Below are 17,502 nucleotides of genomic sequence, written 5' to 3'. Positions count from 1 at the left end.
GACATAATACCAGCTAATTTAAGACTTTAAGACCAAGAAAAGAAGAATAAACTGAATGGAACAAATAATGAATACATGTAAATGTAAAGCTTGAAAATACAGCTTCCAGTCGAGTTTCACTACTTTTGCTAATAACAAAACTATAAATTAAATATCTCATAAATTCTAGCGCAAATGTCTAAGGATCCTAAAATCACTGAATTTACGGAAGATCGACCAAATGTTTACGAGTTTCTGATTAAAATGAGAACAAACGTCTCAGAAAGCGGAGGAAAATGAACTTCATTCAAAGGGAAAACAAGTTTTCATTTCAACACAGGGTCCAAACTAATGTATTTGTGCTTCTCCTGATCCTCACAGCGAAGTGAAGCCGCCTCTCAATCATCTTGTTGATTCAGTTGTGTTCCTTATGACAGCCGCTCAACATTTCTGCCCAACGGGAAGCTAATCACTTAACTGTTTGCTTCAGACCGTCTGCCACACGAGCCAAACTTAATGGATGTTGTCATGTAAAGTGTAATCTGTAATGCGTGAGTTTAAACATCTGGTACAGTAGTTTACCAGTGAATACTAGTCCCATTACACACTCATATCTCACACTGGTTCATATTTATAACTAATATAAGATAACAAAAAGCTACGGGTTTCAAAACAAAATTAATCAGTTTTATTAAAGTCAAAAGTAGTGTTTAACATCACTGCACCAACCGATATACATTCATTTATACCAACAAAACTAATTTTTGATAAATCACTCAGAGATCATGATATATAGTTTGGAGACTGTCAGAGATATCTATTCATCCGAACGCTGCTGCTAATATATTCGTACTGGTTTCTATTTTGGCTGCTGACAAACTCGTCACCCGTGGGTTTCTACTAACACATGTGATCTGTGTTTTGAGCAATTGTGTCTGCATTTTGTCAGACGCCTGGTAACATGGGATTACTGGAGCTGCAACTGTTCTGCGTATCAAAATTGTAATTTTTTCCATTACAAAGCAGGATTTGAAAAGGAATGAAGGGTTGTGGATGCATCGTCTGGTTATTTCATGGGCGTCTCAGCGCTGAAGCCTGACAAAGCCTGAGATGTTCAGACTGTCGCTGTCGTTTATGCACCTGGGAGGGAAGGTGATTGAAACACAGACAGGGAATTTGGCAACAGCGTGAAGAGCCTATTTCCTTGCAAATGTCAGATTCACTGTAAAACTAAGCGCGAGCTGAGAGAAAATGGGAAATAAATGTGACATTGTGTTACTGAGCACGTTCAATAAATGACCAAAAAAATGTTCTAGATGAAGAATCAATAAAATCAGTTAAACCGGTTTAAGGTTGGTCTGATGGGAAGGTTTTAGAGGAATCCTTTAAACATTAGAATGATCTTAGACTGGTTTAGGCTGTTTATTTCAGTCCTGTCTTTCGGAATCTGTAAATGTGGTAGAAATTGTTTCTCTAATCGCTTTTTATCAACCACTTAGCAACACCCTAACAATCACCAAAACACTTTAGCAACACCCTAGCAACCACGCAAATACCCTAACAACCACATAGCAACACTCTAGCAACAGCCAGAACACCTTAGCAACACCCTAACAACCACCTACATACTCTTGCAAAAGCCAGAACATCTTAGCAACACCCTAGCAACCACCCCAAATACTCTAGCAACAGCCAAAACACCTTAAGAATACCCTAACATCCACCCAAATACTCTCGCAAGAGCCAGATCACCTTAGCAACACCCTAGCAACCACCCAAATACTCTTAAAACAGCCAGAACACCTTAGTGACACCCTAGCAACAACCAGAACACCTTAGTAACACCCTAACAACAACCCAAATACTCTAGCAACAGCCAGAACACCTTAGGAACACCCTAACAACCACCCAAATACTCTTGCAAGAGCCAGATCACTTTAGTAACACACTAGCAACCACCCACATACTCTTGCAACAGCCAGAACACCTTAGCAACACCATAGCAACCACCCAAAGACTCTCACAAGAGCCAGAACACCTCAGCAACACCCTAGCAACCACCCAAATACTCTAACAACAGCCAGAACTCCTTAGCAACACCCTAGCAACCACACAGTAACACCCTAGCAACAACCCAAACACATTAGTTACATCCTAACAACAACCCAAATACTCTTGCAACAGCCAGAACACCTTAGCAACTCCCTAGCAACCACCCCAAATACTCTAGCAACAGCCAGAACACCTTACCAAAACCCTAGCAACCACCCCAAATACTCTTGCAACTACCAGAACACCTTAGCAACAACACAGCAACACTCTAGGCAACAGACACACTCTTGCAGTTTAAATCTAGATTAAACGTACACACATACACATAACATACTAATATGCTTCTAATATCCAAGTCCGTTAAAGGATTTTTAGGCTGCATTAATTAGGTAAACTGGAACCGGAACACTTCACATAACACCGTACTTGCTACATCATTAGAAGAATGGCATCTACGCTAATATTAGTCTGTTTCTCTCTTATTCCGAGGTCACCGTGGCCACCAGATCCAGTCTGTGTCCAGATCAGAGGGTCACTGCAGTCACCCGGATCCAGTACGTATCCAGACCAGATGGTGGATCATCACCTAGAAAGGACCTCTACTGCCCTGAAAGACAGCGGAGACCAGGACAACTAGAGCCCAGATACAGATCCCCTGTAAAGACCTTGTCTCAGAGGACCACCAGGACAAGACCCCAGGAAACAGATGATTCTTCTGCACAATCTGACTTTGCTGCAGCCTGGAATTGATCTACTGGTTTCGTCTGGTCAGAGGAGAACTGGCCCCCCAACTGAGCCTGGTTTCTCCCAAGGTTTTTTTCTCCATTCTGTCACCGATGGAGTTTCGGTTCCTTGCCGCTGTCGGATACTTCAGAAAAGTGGATTGGAAACCTCAAAACCTCCCTAGACTGCTTTAAGTTGACTGGTTTATTTCAGTACAGTATCTCTGAGTTGTATAAATACAGTAGAAGCGGTTTCTCTAATGGCTGTTGATGGTGTCTCTCCTCATGTTCACTCAGATGGAAATTCTGAACAAAACGAAACACAAGGTTCCTCCGGAGCGCACTGCTGCCGGGCACGGGAAAATGACACGCGACAGATTGGCAGCACGCAGCAGCAGAGATGCCACTATCAATCCTGACACAGGAAGTAGATGCTGAGCACAGCACCAGCCGAGAGGAAACGCATCACTTCAGATGAGAGATTCGCTGCACAGAAGAGACTCATTATCGGCAAAATAAGAACACAATTCAAAAGATCTCAACCCCTGTGCTGTGCTGAAAATCCTTTTCCTAATTTGGCTTTTGTAAATTGCTTGTAAATCTCTCAATAAGCTATATTATTACCAAATCTTGGATTTAATCTTTTAGTTAACTCGTTTTCTTTCAGTTAGCACAGGTTTTGTATTTCTTTGTGGAATTGGTTGATCGTAGGCCTCATCGATCTGAGCTTGCACACCATTTTTTGAGTGAAAAAAAACTATTAATGGGTAATTTTGTCTCAAAAACTGAGGCGCATGAGCTCAAATCAATGAGGCTTATTATGAACCCGTTCCAAAAAGAAATACAAAGCCTGTGCTAATTGAATGAAAACAAGTTGATGAAAAGATTAAATCCAATGATACTGCATAACAAGAAATTTATAAGCAATGCAATTAAATTTCTGCATTTTTGGGGGGAACTAGCAACTTGCAAATGAACCGGATATGTTTCAGTGAACTCTGAGATGTTGAAGCTCCAGTTTAGTTGAGGTTTATAAAAATAAAGTTTTACAAGATAATCTGTTCTTATTCTTTTCAAAAGGCCTCCAGCCATCTTAGGACAGAAGGAAGGACAACACAAAGTACACAAGCACCTTCCCGCTGTGCTTTCACTCAATGCACGGCGATGATTCAGCGCTCATGCATATCTAACGCCGCTGGGCTACTTTAGTCACTGTCCCTGCAGACTCAATCCTCAGACCTTTCCATTTCTGTTTTCTCTCTTTATTTTTTTTTTCAAATGTAACAGAAGACATTTTCTCTCTCTTTCCTTTCCATTTTTTTCTGGGCGTAAAAACATCCATTTGAAGTTTAACCTGAACCCCTGCAGACAGAGCGAGGCTGTGCTGATAGTTCTAAAAAAAAGGGCTCTTTTAAACGAGTAAGTTTCTCTGTGTTTTCCAGGAGAGAAACATAAATAAAAGCCCCCGTCATGGCACGGCGACGGCCCCGGGCCCCTGGAGAGCTGTGCGGCAGATGTACCCTTGAGCAGAGCACTGTGTTCCAACCAGCGCCACATAAAACACAGAAAAGCCATTCTGTTCCTCATTTACAGATATAAATCTGGGTGTTTCGCTGACACTCACCTCTGGGTGATACTGAGACCCACGCAGCTAATGTGAGCGGGATGCACTTTTCATGGAAACCGGAGCTCTGGTTCTACAAAAAGCTTGGTCTGGTGTGTCAGCAATAGCTGAAGACGTCCAGTAGGGAAAACTGCACTGATTTTATTTACATGTGACTTTGAGACCAAAGTGCTATTTATAAATGGAGTTTGTTATTTCGAAATCTTTATCCTACAGTTGCATAAAACCGCCTTAAGATAAGAAACCCTTAGTTACGCATGGGGAAAGAAAACTGTTAAACCAGTCTAAGTTTGACCTGGTTGGATGATTTCAGAAGGCTTTGAAACCTCAACACGTCCTTATTCAATACAGTATATCTCTGAATCATGTAAATACAGAATAATTTCTCTAATCGACCCCCAAGCAACCATCCAAACACACTAAAAACCACCAGAGCCTTTTAGCAAATTCTAACAACAACCCAAAAACTTTGGTAACCACCAGAACCCTTTAGAAACTATGGAGTAACACCCTTGCATCTCCCCAAATCATCACGGCATGAGTGTGCATATGGAAACACTACTCACATTTACTTCAGAGCTGTGTAAAAACTATTTTACGGCATGCTGATACATGGTATTATATAGGTATCATTGACAGTTGATTCCTAACTATAAGTGACTCTTAATTCTGAAGCTGTTCTTTGTTTGAGGGGTTTAAGCTCACAGTAGCGTGAGGTTTCTATTAGCATGTATGACTGATGATTTGAGCAGCGTATTGAAATGAGCATTGAAGCCTGACATGAGCTGTCAGCGCGCCATCAACTGCATTTCCCGCAGATACAGAAGTCACCTGCACATCTTCACTCACAGACTTTGACGTCTCAGACAAGCAAGAGTCTCCAAGCGTTCTCGGCTCTTAAAAGAGGAGCTGTGGCACTGCATACTGAAACAATGCCACGCCGGGGTGGGGTTTCATAGACCGCCATAGAGGAAAACACTTCCTTAATTCCTAATTATTTTTTTATATTTATACAACAATAAACAATAAAACAAAACAAAAAACAATAAAACTAGCAGAAATTATTTTCTAGCATGATTTAATTCCCCAAAGAATTACAACAGTTCTTTACTATGGGAAACAAAGACATTAATGCAAGTGCTTACATCTGCTCATATTTTTTAGAGACATTTGTAACGGGTTTGCCCTTAATAAAGAGGGAGTAACAATCTTGATTTGTCATTTTAATATGATGTGATGTGTGTTTATGTGAATGTGCTCTTCAGGCATGAAGGATAATATGACGTGGGGAAATATTAAGATGTAATGTGTTGACAGTTTAATTAAACTGTTGCAGGTGAAGCTTAAACATCTGCTGCTCATCAGCCGACTGCAGCAGAACGAGCATCTGTCAGAAACACGTATATTAACTTATTATGGAGCAGAATCGATATGCAACAGGCGCTAGCTGCATGACTTACCTATAACTCAAATTGTACAGTAATCATGCATTAAAGTGTGTGACCATCAGCGAAGTGTCTGATGTTTCCTGTGCATCAATATGATCAGAACAACATCTCCGAGCTACACTAATGGCATTATCATGTCCATTAAACTATTATCTGGCACTATAACCTTTACTCCAATAAAATCTCCACGTACGAGATCTCTGCCAATCACACACCGCTCAGTCTCCATGAACTTCACACCGAGTCACATGCTGCAGATAAATATTTCAAGGCTCTTACAAATGGAATAAATGTTTGTCGGCCTTTAGATAAAGGCAGAAAAACAACTATGTTCAATACATGCACTTTCTGTCTATTTCCAAACACTCTGTGATTCATAAAAACATTTCAAGGATGATTTTCACAGTACAAAAAAATGTGAAAAACACTTTTTCTTCCACTTCATCCAAAACTTCAATTCAGTTTGGCTCAGTTAATGTAATAAACATGTTGATTTAATAATTACAAATAGATTTAAAAAAAGATAAATAAATAAATAGACTTTACTTAAACACCCTGGCAACCATATAAACCCCACTTAAATGCCTTAGCAATCACCTTGACCTCATTTTAACACCCTAGCAACCATTAGACTCTACCTTAACCCCTTAGCAACCACCTAGACTCATCTTAAACACCCTAGCAACCACATAAACTCTACTTAAACACCTTAGCAACCACCTGGACCCCACTTAAACATCCTGGCAACCATATAAACTCCACTTAAACACCCTAGCAACCACATAAACTCTGCTTAAACACCTTAGCAACCACCTGGACCCCACTTAAACATCCTGGCAACCATATAAACTCCACTTAAACACCCTAGCAACCACATAAACTCTACTTAAACACCTTAGCAACCACCTGGACCCCACTTAAACATCCTGGCAACCATATAAACTCCACTTAAACACCTTAGCAACCACCTAGACTCCACTTAAAGCCCTAGTAACAACATAAACCAAACTTAACTTAGAAACCACATAGACACCCTGGCGACCATATAAACTCCACTTAAACACCTTAGCAACCACCTAGAGTCCACTTAAAGCCCTAGTAACAACATAAACCCCACTTAAACACCTTAGCAATCACATAGACACCCTAGTAACAACATAAACCAAACTTAACTTAGAAACCACATAGACACCCTGGCGACCATATAAACTCCACTTAAACACCTTAGCAACCACCTAGAGTCCACTTAAAGCCCTAGTAACAACATAAACCCCAGTTAAACACCTTAGCAACCACTTATACACCCTAACAAAAATATAAGCCCCACCTAAATACCTTAACAACCACCTGAACTCCACTTAAACACCCTAGCAACCACCTACAGTCCGCTTAAGCACCCTAGCAACCACATAAACCCCACTTAAACACCTTAACAACCACAAAGCGACTGTCAATCACCCAGAACACAGTAAGTTAATGGTGATGAGTTCTGCATTACTTTCTGCATGCGCTGGTTGCTTCGTTCACAGGTTTGTGTGAGAGTTTAATGCTTCATAAGCCCCAGTGGTTCATCCGATCTCCTCTGGGAGGTTTTATGAGGATTTGCTCGCTCTGAATCCCCTTGTACGCCGCAAGCACCCATTAATCGATGATAATTAGACTCTAATTTAATTACAGACTCTGACTGCTGTCGGTGACTCATTTCCAAACTTTCCTGCACCGCCTCATCCGATCGCATTACCATTTGGAGTAAACAGGCCGTCTGATCGGCGGCTCGTGGCGCAGCTGCATTATCTACATCAGAGAGCGACACCAGCGATTCTCAGCCGCCGTACGACGGAGAAAACGACTCCCTCTGCTTCCTCTCTCCTCCGCAGCGCAGGAGCCGTCAGCCGAGACAAATGCACATCCTCTTGTTACAATTAATTTGTTTCTTGTTCAGCGTGAGCCCTCAGTGAAGGATTTAATTAAGGCCTAAACCGGCATATCAGAGAGAGAGAGAGAGAGAGAGAGATGGACAGAGACGGAGAGAGAGAGAGGGAGAGAGAAAGAGAGAGAGGGACAGAGAGTGAGAGGTAGAGAGAGAGAGAGCGACAGAGAGAGAGAGAGAGAGAGAGAGGGGCCGATGGGGGGGGGCAGAGAGAGAGAGAGTGAGAGAGACAGAGGACTGAGAGACTGAGAGAGGGGGACTGATGCGGGGGGGGGGGCAGAGAGAGAGAGAGGGAGGGACCGATAGGGGGAGGGGTGGGGGCAGAGAGAGAGAGAGAGAGAGAGAGAGAGTTTCTACTAAACTTTCCCTCTCAAAATGTTTTACGTCAAGTCTTTATGCGACTGCAGAAGCCTCATGAAACTCTAACACGCTCGATTTAAGGCACGATACACTTCTAATTTATAATTTACAAATATTTAATCTATTCTTTCACATCTCTTTTACTTATTTTTAACATGATGAGTTTGTCTGTCCATGTTAAATAGAAAGAAATCCTGCATGATACTACACAATCACAATTAAAATCATGAAATGCAATGAACAAATACACCGTACTGCAAAGATTACTTCATTATCACTATTATTTCATAATTCACTGTTTAATTTAATGTTAATGGTTTAGTTGTGAAATTTAGTAACAATTTCGGAGTGAAATTAATGGTTTTAACGTAAATTCAAATCTTATTTTTAAGTGTATGTCGATTTAAGATTTTGTTAATTCGTTTAAACAAATCCTTCAAGTGAATAAATCAATTTGAATTATCATTTGTTCATTATGATGCTAAAACACTTTTAAAAATATATATATATATATATTACTAAGGAATAATAAGACTAGTTTCAGTTGCGAATGATTTGGAGAGTTTTAACGAATCAATTTGAATGATTCAGTGAATCATATAATAAAAGACTCTTAACCCTAACCATTGAATCAGTTCACAACGTCTTAATTGTCTTATTAAAATAATTCTATTAAAAAAAAACTCACATTAATCCTTACCTAAAACTCACTTTTAAGTGAACAAATCATTTTAACAGAAGGCAGTTCATTCATTATGAAGCTTAATGCTACTGAAATCTCTTAAGATTTGTTGATAAGCAATCTTTAATGAAGCATAGTAAGACATTTTCTAGTCGTAAATGAATCTGTGCTTTTTAACAAATCAATTTTAACAATTCAGTGATTCATGGAATGAATCATGATGAATCAAAGTCCTGCTGTGGCTTAGGACAAAAACTCTTAAAAGATTCATCACATTGCATCTGATTAGCACACAGTGTAAGTAAAACACACTTTTTCTGACTAAATACGTTGATTATTTACTGTTATTTTCAGGCAAGTCACTCGGGATAAAAGCATCTGCAAAATGCATGAATGTAAATGTTTGCACAAGACCAGATGGATGATAATGTAAATCCAGTCAGAGAGGACTGTGGTGCAGTATATCTGTGTTCAAACATAATGAGAGTTATAGATCTTTGCCATATCGGGGGATTTGATCAACAGACTCCAGATCTGATCTGGTCTTAGGCTCTGAATCCCCACACAAACACATTCCTCCATGAATGTCACGTCTGAAGCCCTGAAGAAATCCCTCAACGAGTAAACACCAGATTAAATCTCATATTTGTCAGCGGAGTCCTCTAAAAATAAACTACATTAATTCATGCAGCACCAAACTTTACAAAGTGGGAAACACTTTACAATGAAGTTCCATTTGTTCACATTAACTATTAGCAAGAACCAACAATATAATAATCTTAATCCAATAATAATCTTAGATAATTTAAACATTTAATAATTCAATAATTTATTGAAGTTGTAAATACGTTTTTCTTTTTTCTTTTTTATAAGGATTAATGGAAATTTACATTTCAGTTTTTCTGCTTTAAAATGTAATTTTTAATTCATTGCATTTCTTGCCATTTTTTGTAATTATTTATGAGTTACAATTGTTTCTACACCATTTTTTTTTTCAGTGTATATTATTAAATTCAAAAGATATATCGGTTAAAATTAATTAATGGAACTAATAACATGGAACAACATAACAAAGATGATTAAATACTGTAATAAATGTAAATATAACATTAACTAATGGAACCTTATTGCAAGTCATAAAAATATACCACGTGTATTTGATTTTGATCATGTTAAACATTCAACTCACATGTGAAATTAACTATTTAAACCAATCAAAGTCATAAATGTGAGAATGTCCTTGTCAAATATCTATAAACATGAACAACAACGACAAACACTAGATTATTGTTTTAGCATGTCAAACTAAACTAAACAAATGAAACTAGATTTGATATTTTGTATCTCATGAATGGCATTCAGACGTTTTCCGTGTTTGAAGCATTTAATCCAACTATATCCAACTATCCAATCAGATCGCATTTCTGTGTGTGTGTGTGTGTAACACGATGATGATTAACATGCACTTAACAGACTCATGCAGAACTGAACAGAAATGAGGTAAACATGGAGTTAAGGGAACTAAAGTGATGAATCAGGGCTGATGTGAACATGAACACAGTGCAATGGGAAAACTGGACTCCTGCGCTTCATGAAGCTCTTTCTTATGCTCTAAAGGGATTTTTCATCAGCGAGCGATCAGATCAGATCAGATCCCCCCTTCAAACCGCAGCAGCAAAGAGAAACTCCTCCAGAGAGGAATTACCATCACTCCAGCGTTCGCTGTGATGAATGATTTAAAAAGCTGGGTTTAGCAATGCCAGGGTTTGGTTTGGTCTTAGCATCCATCATTTAAGGCACACAACAGCAGCGGCAGACGCGGGAGCTCAGGCTGGAGTTTGAAGAGAGGAAGTCACTGGGTTTGGAATCATGCATGGAATATCAAAAGAGGCGAGGAAGAGAAAGCACTGCAACTAGTTTTCACAAAGTGGTTACTTACAGGTAGTAAGTGTAGGAGTGATAGGATCTTCTGCCGAGTGGGGTGGAAGGGCAAAAGCAGTGGTGGAAAGGGTGGAGGGGGAATGGAAATGGAAGGAAAGAAAAAGTAAAAATATTAATGTCTGAAAATATAGGAAAATGAGCAAAACCTGATATGGTGACACATGTGACGAGTTCTGTTCTGCGTGTGTGCTTTGAGAGGCGGAGCTGTGGGCGGTGCCTATGGTGTGGGCGTGGCAGTCACTATTAATATCATTTACATTTCATTAAGGGCGTCCTCAGACTTCAGTGCAGAAGAAAATATAGGCTGTGAGGAATTTATATCACATTCTTTAGCTTATTTATTTATAAAACCAATATTTCAGCCATCAGCCTATTTTAAGATATAATTATTTTTTATTAATCCCTATAAAAAGTCAACCTCAACAGTTAGGTGAGTGTTTCTTAAATACATAAATAATGGAGTAAACTGGTTTGTGATTATCTTGTGCTTTAATAATTTTAGTCTATGTATACCTGCATTTACATTGTGTTCCATTAATGATACTGCACCTTTTTCAATTTCTTTTTTCTTTTATTTCAGTTATTGCTTAATATGTCAATTTGACATTTTATCTCATATTCCAACTTTTCATGTCATAATTTTGAACTTTTTCTCACAATTAAGATTTTATATCACAATTATAACCAAGTATACAATAATTTGGATTTTTTTTTTTATGTCAGTTTCAACTGTCAACATTTTAAACTTTTTATCTCATAATTAAAGTTTTATCTCATAATCATGAATACTTCATTTCTGAAGCTTTGGTTCACCGAATACATTAACTTAAGAATTTATTAATTTTCTTAATGTTTATCTTGAGATTTATTAAAGTAAAAAATGTCTGTTTTTGGTCAACTTAATTTCTCTAGAAAGATGTTTTCAGTGTTTTGTCAAATATCGATCAATTCTAGACCTCATTCATGAAACGCAAGAGGAAATAATTCTGTGCAAACCATTCTCAAAGCTTGCATTTAATCGAACGCAATCATTTATGCAAGAACAATTTACATGACTTTATTCAGCTTGTGTTTCATTAATGAGACTGTAATCTCTCACATTTGTCTAGTACAGGGTGAAGAGAGAGAGAGAGAGAGAGGACAGGTTATAGAGCGGTTAGAAACAGGCTGATTAGCTCTCGTTACAGGCAGAAGTAGTGAGTTTGGGCTCAGGTTTATAATTCTGCGACATACATGAGCTGCAAAAGCAATTCTAGCGCTTTAAGTTTATTAGTTGTCTCTCTTAATAGTGAACTCAGTCCTGACTCAATTACTGAAGTCTGTGGATATGGATCCCATCAAATTACGCTGAGATTTAACATGCGATGCCAAGGTCATTATGCTAAGAACGGCGCGGGCGACGCATACAAACAATCTGACGGAAATCACATTGTCAGCAAAATGAAGGCATCCTTCTTCAAATGTTTGGCCATTGTGAGGCTCAACAGCAGAATCAATAGAGACAAATACCCTTATTCTGAGAAGGTAATGACTCTCATTAAAAACATATTTACTCGGCCCTGCCTTCAATTTACATCTGAAACCACTGAAAACGTGCTCTGAATCTAAAGCAGAACTGGAGGGTTTTACTCCAGCTGAGGACGGATCTAATGTAAACTCGCCCGGAGCAATGCGCCTTGGGCGTCTCTTTGAAAATAGATAAATAAATAAATGCCTTTCATCAATGTTTCTCTCTTATCTTGCTTTTCTTTCACTCTTTTCTTTTTTCTGCACAAGATAAACTACTCATATAAAATATTTGTGTTATGTCCCGTCGCCGGGTCATTAAAGCGAAGCCGTTTGTTTGAGAGCAGCGCGGGGAGAAAAAAATTAATATTTCATCAGGCAGCATGTATTGGTGCCACAAACTGTGTAATGGTGCTTATCAGAGCGATCAAATCAATTATTCTGTGTTCAGCTGACAAAAGGGTCTGTTTGAAAAGCGAACAGAACATCAGCAAAGATTCATTTGACTTTCATGTGTTCATGAGCACACTGGATGTACCGTGACACGGGGAGATTTCTGTATGGTACAGCAGCTCTCTGAAGCTGAAGTGAGTCATTTCATCCCACGCTCACACACTTTCTCATATATTAATGCTCAAAGTCACTGTAAGTGAATCAGAGGCAGTTGGAATCAACAGTGTGACACTTCAAAACATTCTCAACCAATCATGTGAGTTTGGGGGCGAGGCTATCAGTTTGCTTGAGTTTTTTATCTCATAGTTAAGTTACTAAAGTTTTTAATTTCACAATTATGACTTTTTATCTCAATGACTGTCATCATACTTTTTTCTTTCAATTATTGCTTAGTATGTCGTAATTTTAACTTTTTATCTCATTTTCAAATTCATATCAGAATTTCAACTTTTTGTCATATTTTTGACCTTACATATGTTTTCATCAAATCTCATTTGTCACAATTTACTTTATATTTCATAAATTATACTTTTTGTCACATTTATGACTTTTTTAACTATCTCATAATTTACATTTTTTGTCAATTTTTACTTTTTATCTCAATTACTGCTTAGTATGCAAAATTTTAATTTGAATAAATCAATTTATGTCATTATATATTTTTTTATTTCATTTGTTACAATGACTTTTTTTTTCATGTCAGATTTGTAACTTTGTACCTTATAATAATGATCACCTTAGGACATTTTATCTCATAATTGATCTTTTTATGTTACAATTATGACTATTATATTAGATTTTAGTTTTTGTCATAATATAAATTATTGCTTAATGTGTATTATATACATTAATGACATAATTATTACTTATTATCTCATAATTTAATATCATAATTCTGATTACCAAAGCATGATCTTTCTCACATTTAAATATTATAATGTTCAGAGTCTTTATTAGTGAGTCACTGGCCCTTTGACCCTTCAACACTATGACACAGTCTCGGCCAATCACAAGAGTTTGGGGGCGGGGCTATCCGACTGACAGATAGTGGGAGTGTGGTTGTGCTTAAATGACACACTTCATCTTTAAAGGGATTAAACACAATATCATGTTAATCAGATTAAATATTGTTGAACAGAAGTGAAGCTCTCTTACCGTTTCTTCATGACCAGCACCACGCCGAGGAAGATGATGACGAAGAGCAGGATGCCCGCAATGACGCCGGCGATCTTCACCGTGTGATCCGTCTGTTTCTCGGGTTCCACCGCATCAGGCTTCCGGGTCGCAGCACCTGGAACAGGAAGTCCAGACAATCATGGCCGAAATGAGAGTCACTGTGATCATGATGAAAATACAACACAGTGATGTGATGTACAGGTATACTGTAAATACTGACACTAGCAGAAAATGAGTGAAATAAGATTTATATGATTGTGTGCTTTTTGTTAATAAAACAGGTTAGTATAAGCAGACAGTTAGTCAAGTTATTAGATACAACAAACCTCGAATGATCTCAGCTTTATTTCTCATAAGCAATTTTAAGGACAGCAACTGAGACAAAGGTATAACTTTCTATCTCATTTTATGCCATAATGATTACTTTTTGTCACAATTAGATGTCCTACAGTATCTCAGCTTCTTTCTCATAAGCAATAATCTGAGACAAAGTTGACACTTCAATGAAACATGCCCGAGAACTAAAATCATGAAGACATAAAAAGCAACATCTGTTTGTTATCTAAATGGACTAAAAGCAGCTTTGGTTGTGGCACAGAGGAGGAACAGCGAGTGTACGAGTGGTCAGAGAGAAACAGAGCGAGCACGTTTGTTTACTGTATAATGTGATGCATGTCAACTGTGTGCCCGATGAAATATCAATTTCCTGCACTAAATGAGAAGAGGATGAAAAATAGTGTGGATGCGATGCACATTTGAGCTGGGCCGCGGATCGGTTCCTCCTGCCAGCTACGCTTTTTCAATCAAGGCCTGACAACATCCATCAGCCGGGCCTATGGGCTGCCGTTACCATGGTGATGGATGAGCAGGTTCCCTTGTTTGGGTTCGAGTTTCTGTTTTGCCACAGGTGATTCCCAACAAACAACAACAAAATAACTGCTTGCTGACAGATACTCACAAATCTATGGAAGCCAGATAAGAGAAAAAAAATAAGGGTAAATCATAATTATGAGATAAAAAGTTGACATACTATCATGACAAAAATTATGACAATTATGACTCCAGTATTAATAATGCAATCATTTCTATATGTCATCATTTCAATTTCTCATTTTGCCTTTTTATGCCATAATGATTTTTTATCTCATAATTATGACTGTCACAGTTATGACTTTTATCTCATAATTGAATTTTTATGCCATAATTAAAACTTTTTATCTCATAATTCCAACTTTTTATCTCATAATTATGACTGTCAAAGTTATAACTTTTATCTCATAATTGAATTTTTATGCCATAATTAAAACTTTTTATCTCATAATTCCAACTTTTAATCTCATAATTATGACTGTCACAGTTATGACTTTTATCTCATAGTTGAATTTTTATGCCATAATTAAAACTTTTTGTCTCATAATTCCAACTTTTTATCTCATAATTATGACTGTCACAGTTATGACTTTTATCTCATAGTTGAATTTTTATGCCATAATTAAAACTTTTTGTCTCATAATTCCAACTTTTAATCTCATAATTATGACTGTCACAGTTATGACTTTTATCTCATAGTTGAATTTTTATGCAAAAATTAACCTCTTAAACTCTGCAGAACTTTTTATCTCATAATTCCAACTTTTCATCTCATAATTATGACTGTCACAGTTATGACTTTTATCTCATAGTTGAATTTTTATGCCATAATTAAAACTTTTTATCTCATAATTCCAATTTTTAATCTCATAATTATGACTGTCACAGTTATGACTTTTATCTCATAGTTGAATTTTTATGCCATAATTAAAACTTTTTGTCTCATAATTCCAACTTTTAATCTCATAATTATGACTGTCACAGTTATGACTTTTATCTCATAGTTGAATTTTTATGCCATAATTAAAACTTTTTGTCTCATAATTCCAACTTTTATCTCATAATTATGACTGTCACAGTTATGACTTTTATCTCATAGTTGAATTTTTATGCCATAATTAAAACTTTTTGTCTCATAATTCCAACTTTTAATCTCATAATTATGACTGTCACAGTTATGACTTTTATCTCATAGTTGAATTTTTATGCCATAATTAAAACTTTTTATCTCATAATTCCAACTTTTTATCTCATAATTATGATTGTCACAGTTATGACTTTTATCTCATAATTGAATTTTTATGCCATAATTAAAACTTTTTATCTCATAATTCCAACTTTTTATCTCATAATTATGACTTTTTGTTCATTTGAACTTTTTATCTCATTTTGATCTGATAATGACTTTTGAGATCATAATTTTGACTTGAGCCACTTTTATCTCATGATTTTTATGCCATAAAGAAGTTTATCTTAGAATTTCTACTTATGTCATAATTTTTATTGTTAATGTCATAATTCCTTTTTAGCATATCAGTTTCAACTTTATACCTAATATTATAAACTCCATAATTTTACATTTCATAAATAACACCAGAATTACAATGTTTTTATCTCATAATTATGACTCAATTGTCATGTCATAATTTTGACTCTTCTACCTCATTTGCAAATACATAATTTTTTCTCTCATGTGGCAGAAATAGGCTTATATACAAAACCACTGTATGGAAACAATATTGACTTCATTATAAATGTTGTCGTCTTATTCTGCAAATCATGAAAACGTTCTGGACCAAAAAGGAAAACAGAAATGGAGTATGTTTATTAGCATAAGTGCAAAAATATGTCTAGGCTTTTGTTATTGTCATGACAATCATTTGCATTCTGGAGTCTGTGTTTCTTCAGTCTGGATGGAGGCGAGAAAAAAAGTGTTTGAAGATGGACCGCAGGCTACAGCGAGGGTTTAAGGAGGACGACGATCGGCATAAACAGACTCGCTTTATATGACCAGAGGTCAAACTATCACAGTCTCGCTCACAAACAAACATGCAAACACTTAAGAGGAACAGAATCCATGATCATGCATAATGATTCAGTAACGGAGGCGAGCGATCTGAAGATGTGTTTACATAAGTTTTAATTAAAAAAGCCAATTTTCTCTTTACTGTTCATATGTGGAAAACATCACTTTAGTATTAAACATCCACAATGAAACGATTGACAAGTGAAATCAATGCATTTCACAGTAGCAGAGGACAGCCTTCACCTGGGACTGTTCAACAAACAGTAAATATTGAAATGTAATTTTCTGACAGGTCACGCATTGCAAAAGCCTTGGGTTTCGGGTTTGGCGGGGTCATATTTATTCCTTCGACGGACATCGGTGCTGAATAAAAAGCAGCTAATTTAGTAGCTAACTGCTCCAGCGTTTATTTCCCACAGTAAATGTGTGTATTCAGTGTACAGATCCAGCTAATGGAAAGTGACCTTCTACAGGAAGCAAACAGCAGGGATCAAACCAAGAGCATCAGACGGACGGTAACCCTGAAAATCCTCAATTACCTTTTTAACCTCCATCCATTCAGGACTAAAACGAATCAACAAATAATTCTTTACACAACAGTCATGGGTTACACCAATACACATGGAAGAAATATTGAAATATACCATATAGCACTACATACATTTTTTTTTTTAAGTTACACAGAAAATATAAAAACTTTTTAAAAAAGCACAGAAACCCAGCTCACATTTAA

At 37.1% G+C, this 17,502-nt stretch overlaps 1 protein-coding gene across 9 annotated transcripts in view; it reads right to left on the bottom strand.

The window, feature by feature from the left end:
* LOC127946067 (receptor-type tyrosine-protein phosphatase mu) overlaps window positions 1-17,502 on the bottom strand; it is a 161,278-nt gene that overhangs the window by 38,493 nt on the left and 105,283 nt on the right. For 6 of the 9 annotated variants that reach the window (XM_052542364.1, XM_052542358.1, XM_052542366.1 and 3 more), the window contains one exon: window positions 13,853-13,988. In XM_052542364.1, the coding sequence (XP_052398324.1) occupies window positions 13,853-13,988 (136 nt within the window). Of the gene's footprint in view, window positions 1-10,736; window positions 10,767-13,852; window positions 13,989-17,502 lie in introns of all 9 variants that reach the window. The other 3 variants (XM_052542357.1, XM_052542362.1, XM_052542363.1) reach the window with 1 other exon arrangement.

Source organism: Carassius gibelio, chromosome A24 (genome assembly GCF_023724105.1).
Source record: "Carassius gibelio isolate Cgi1373 ecotype wild population from Czech Republic chromosome A24, carGib1.2-hapl.c, whole genome shotgun sequence".
In the NCBI taxonomy this organism is placed as follows: domain Eukaryota; kingdom Metazoa; phylum Chordata; class Actinopteri; order Cypriniformes; family Cyprinidae; genus Carassius; species Carassius gibelio.
This window is presented reverse-complemented; position numbering and strand designations above follow the sequence as displayed.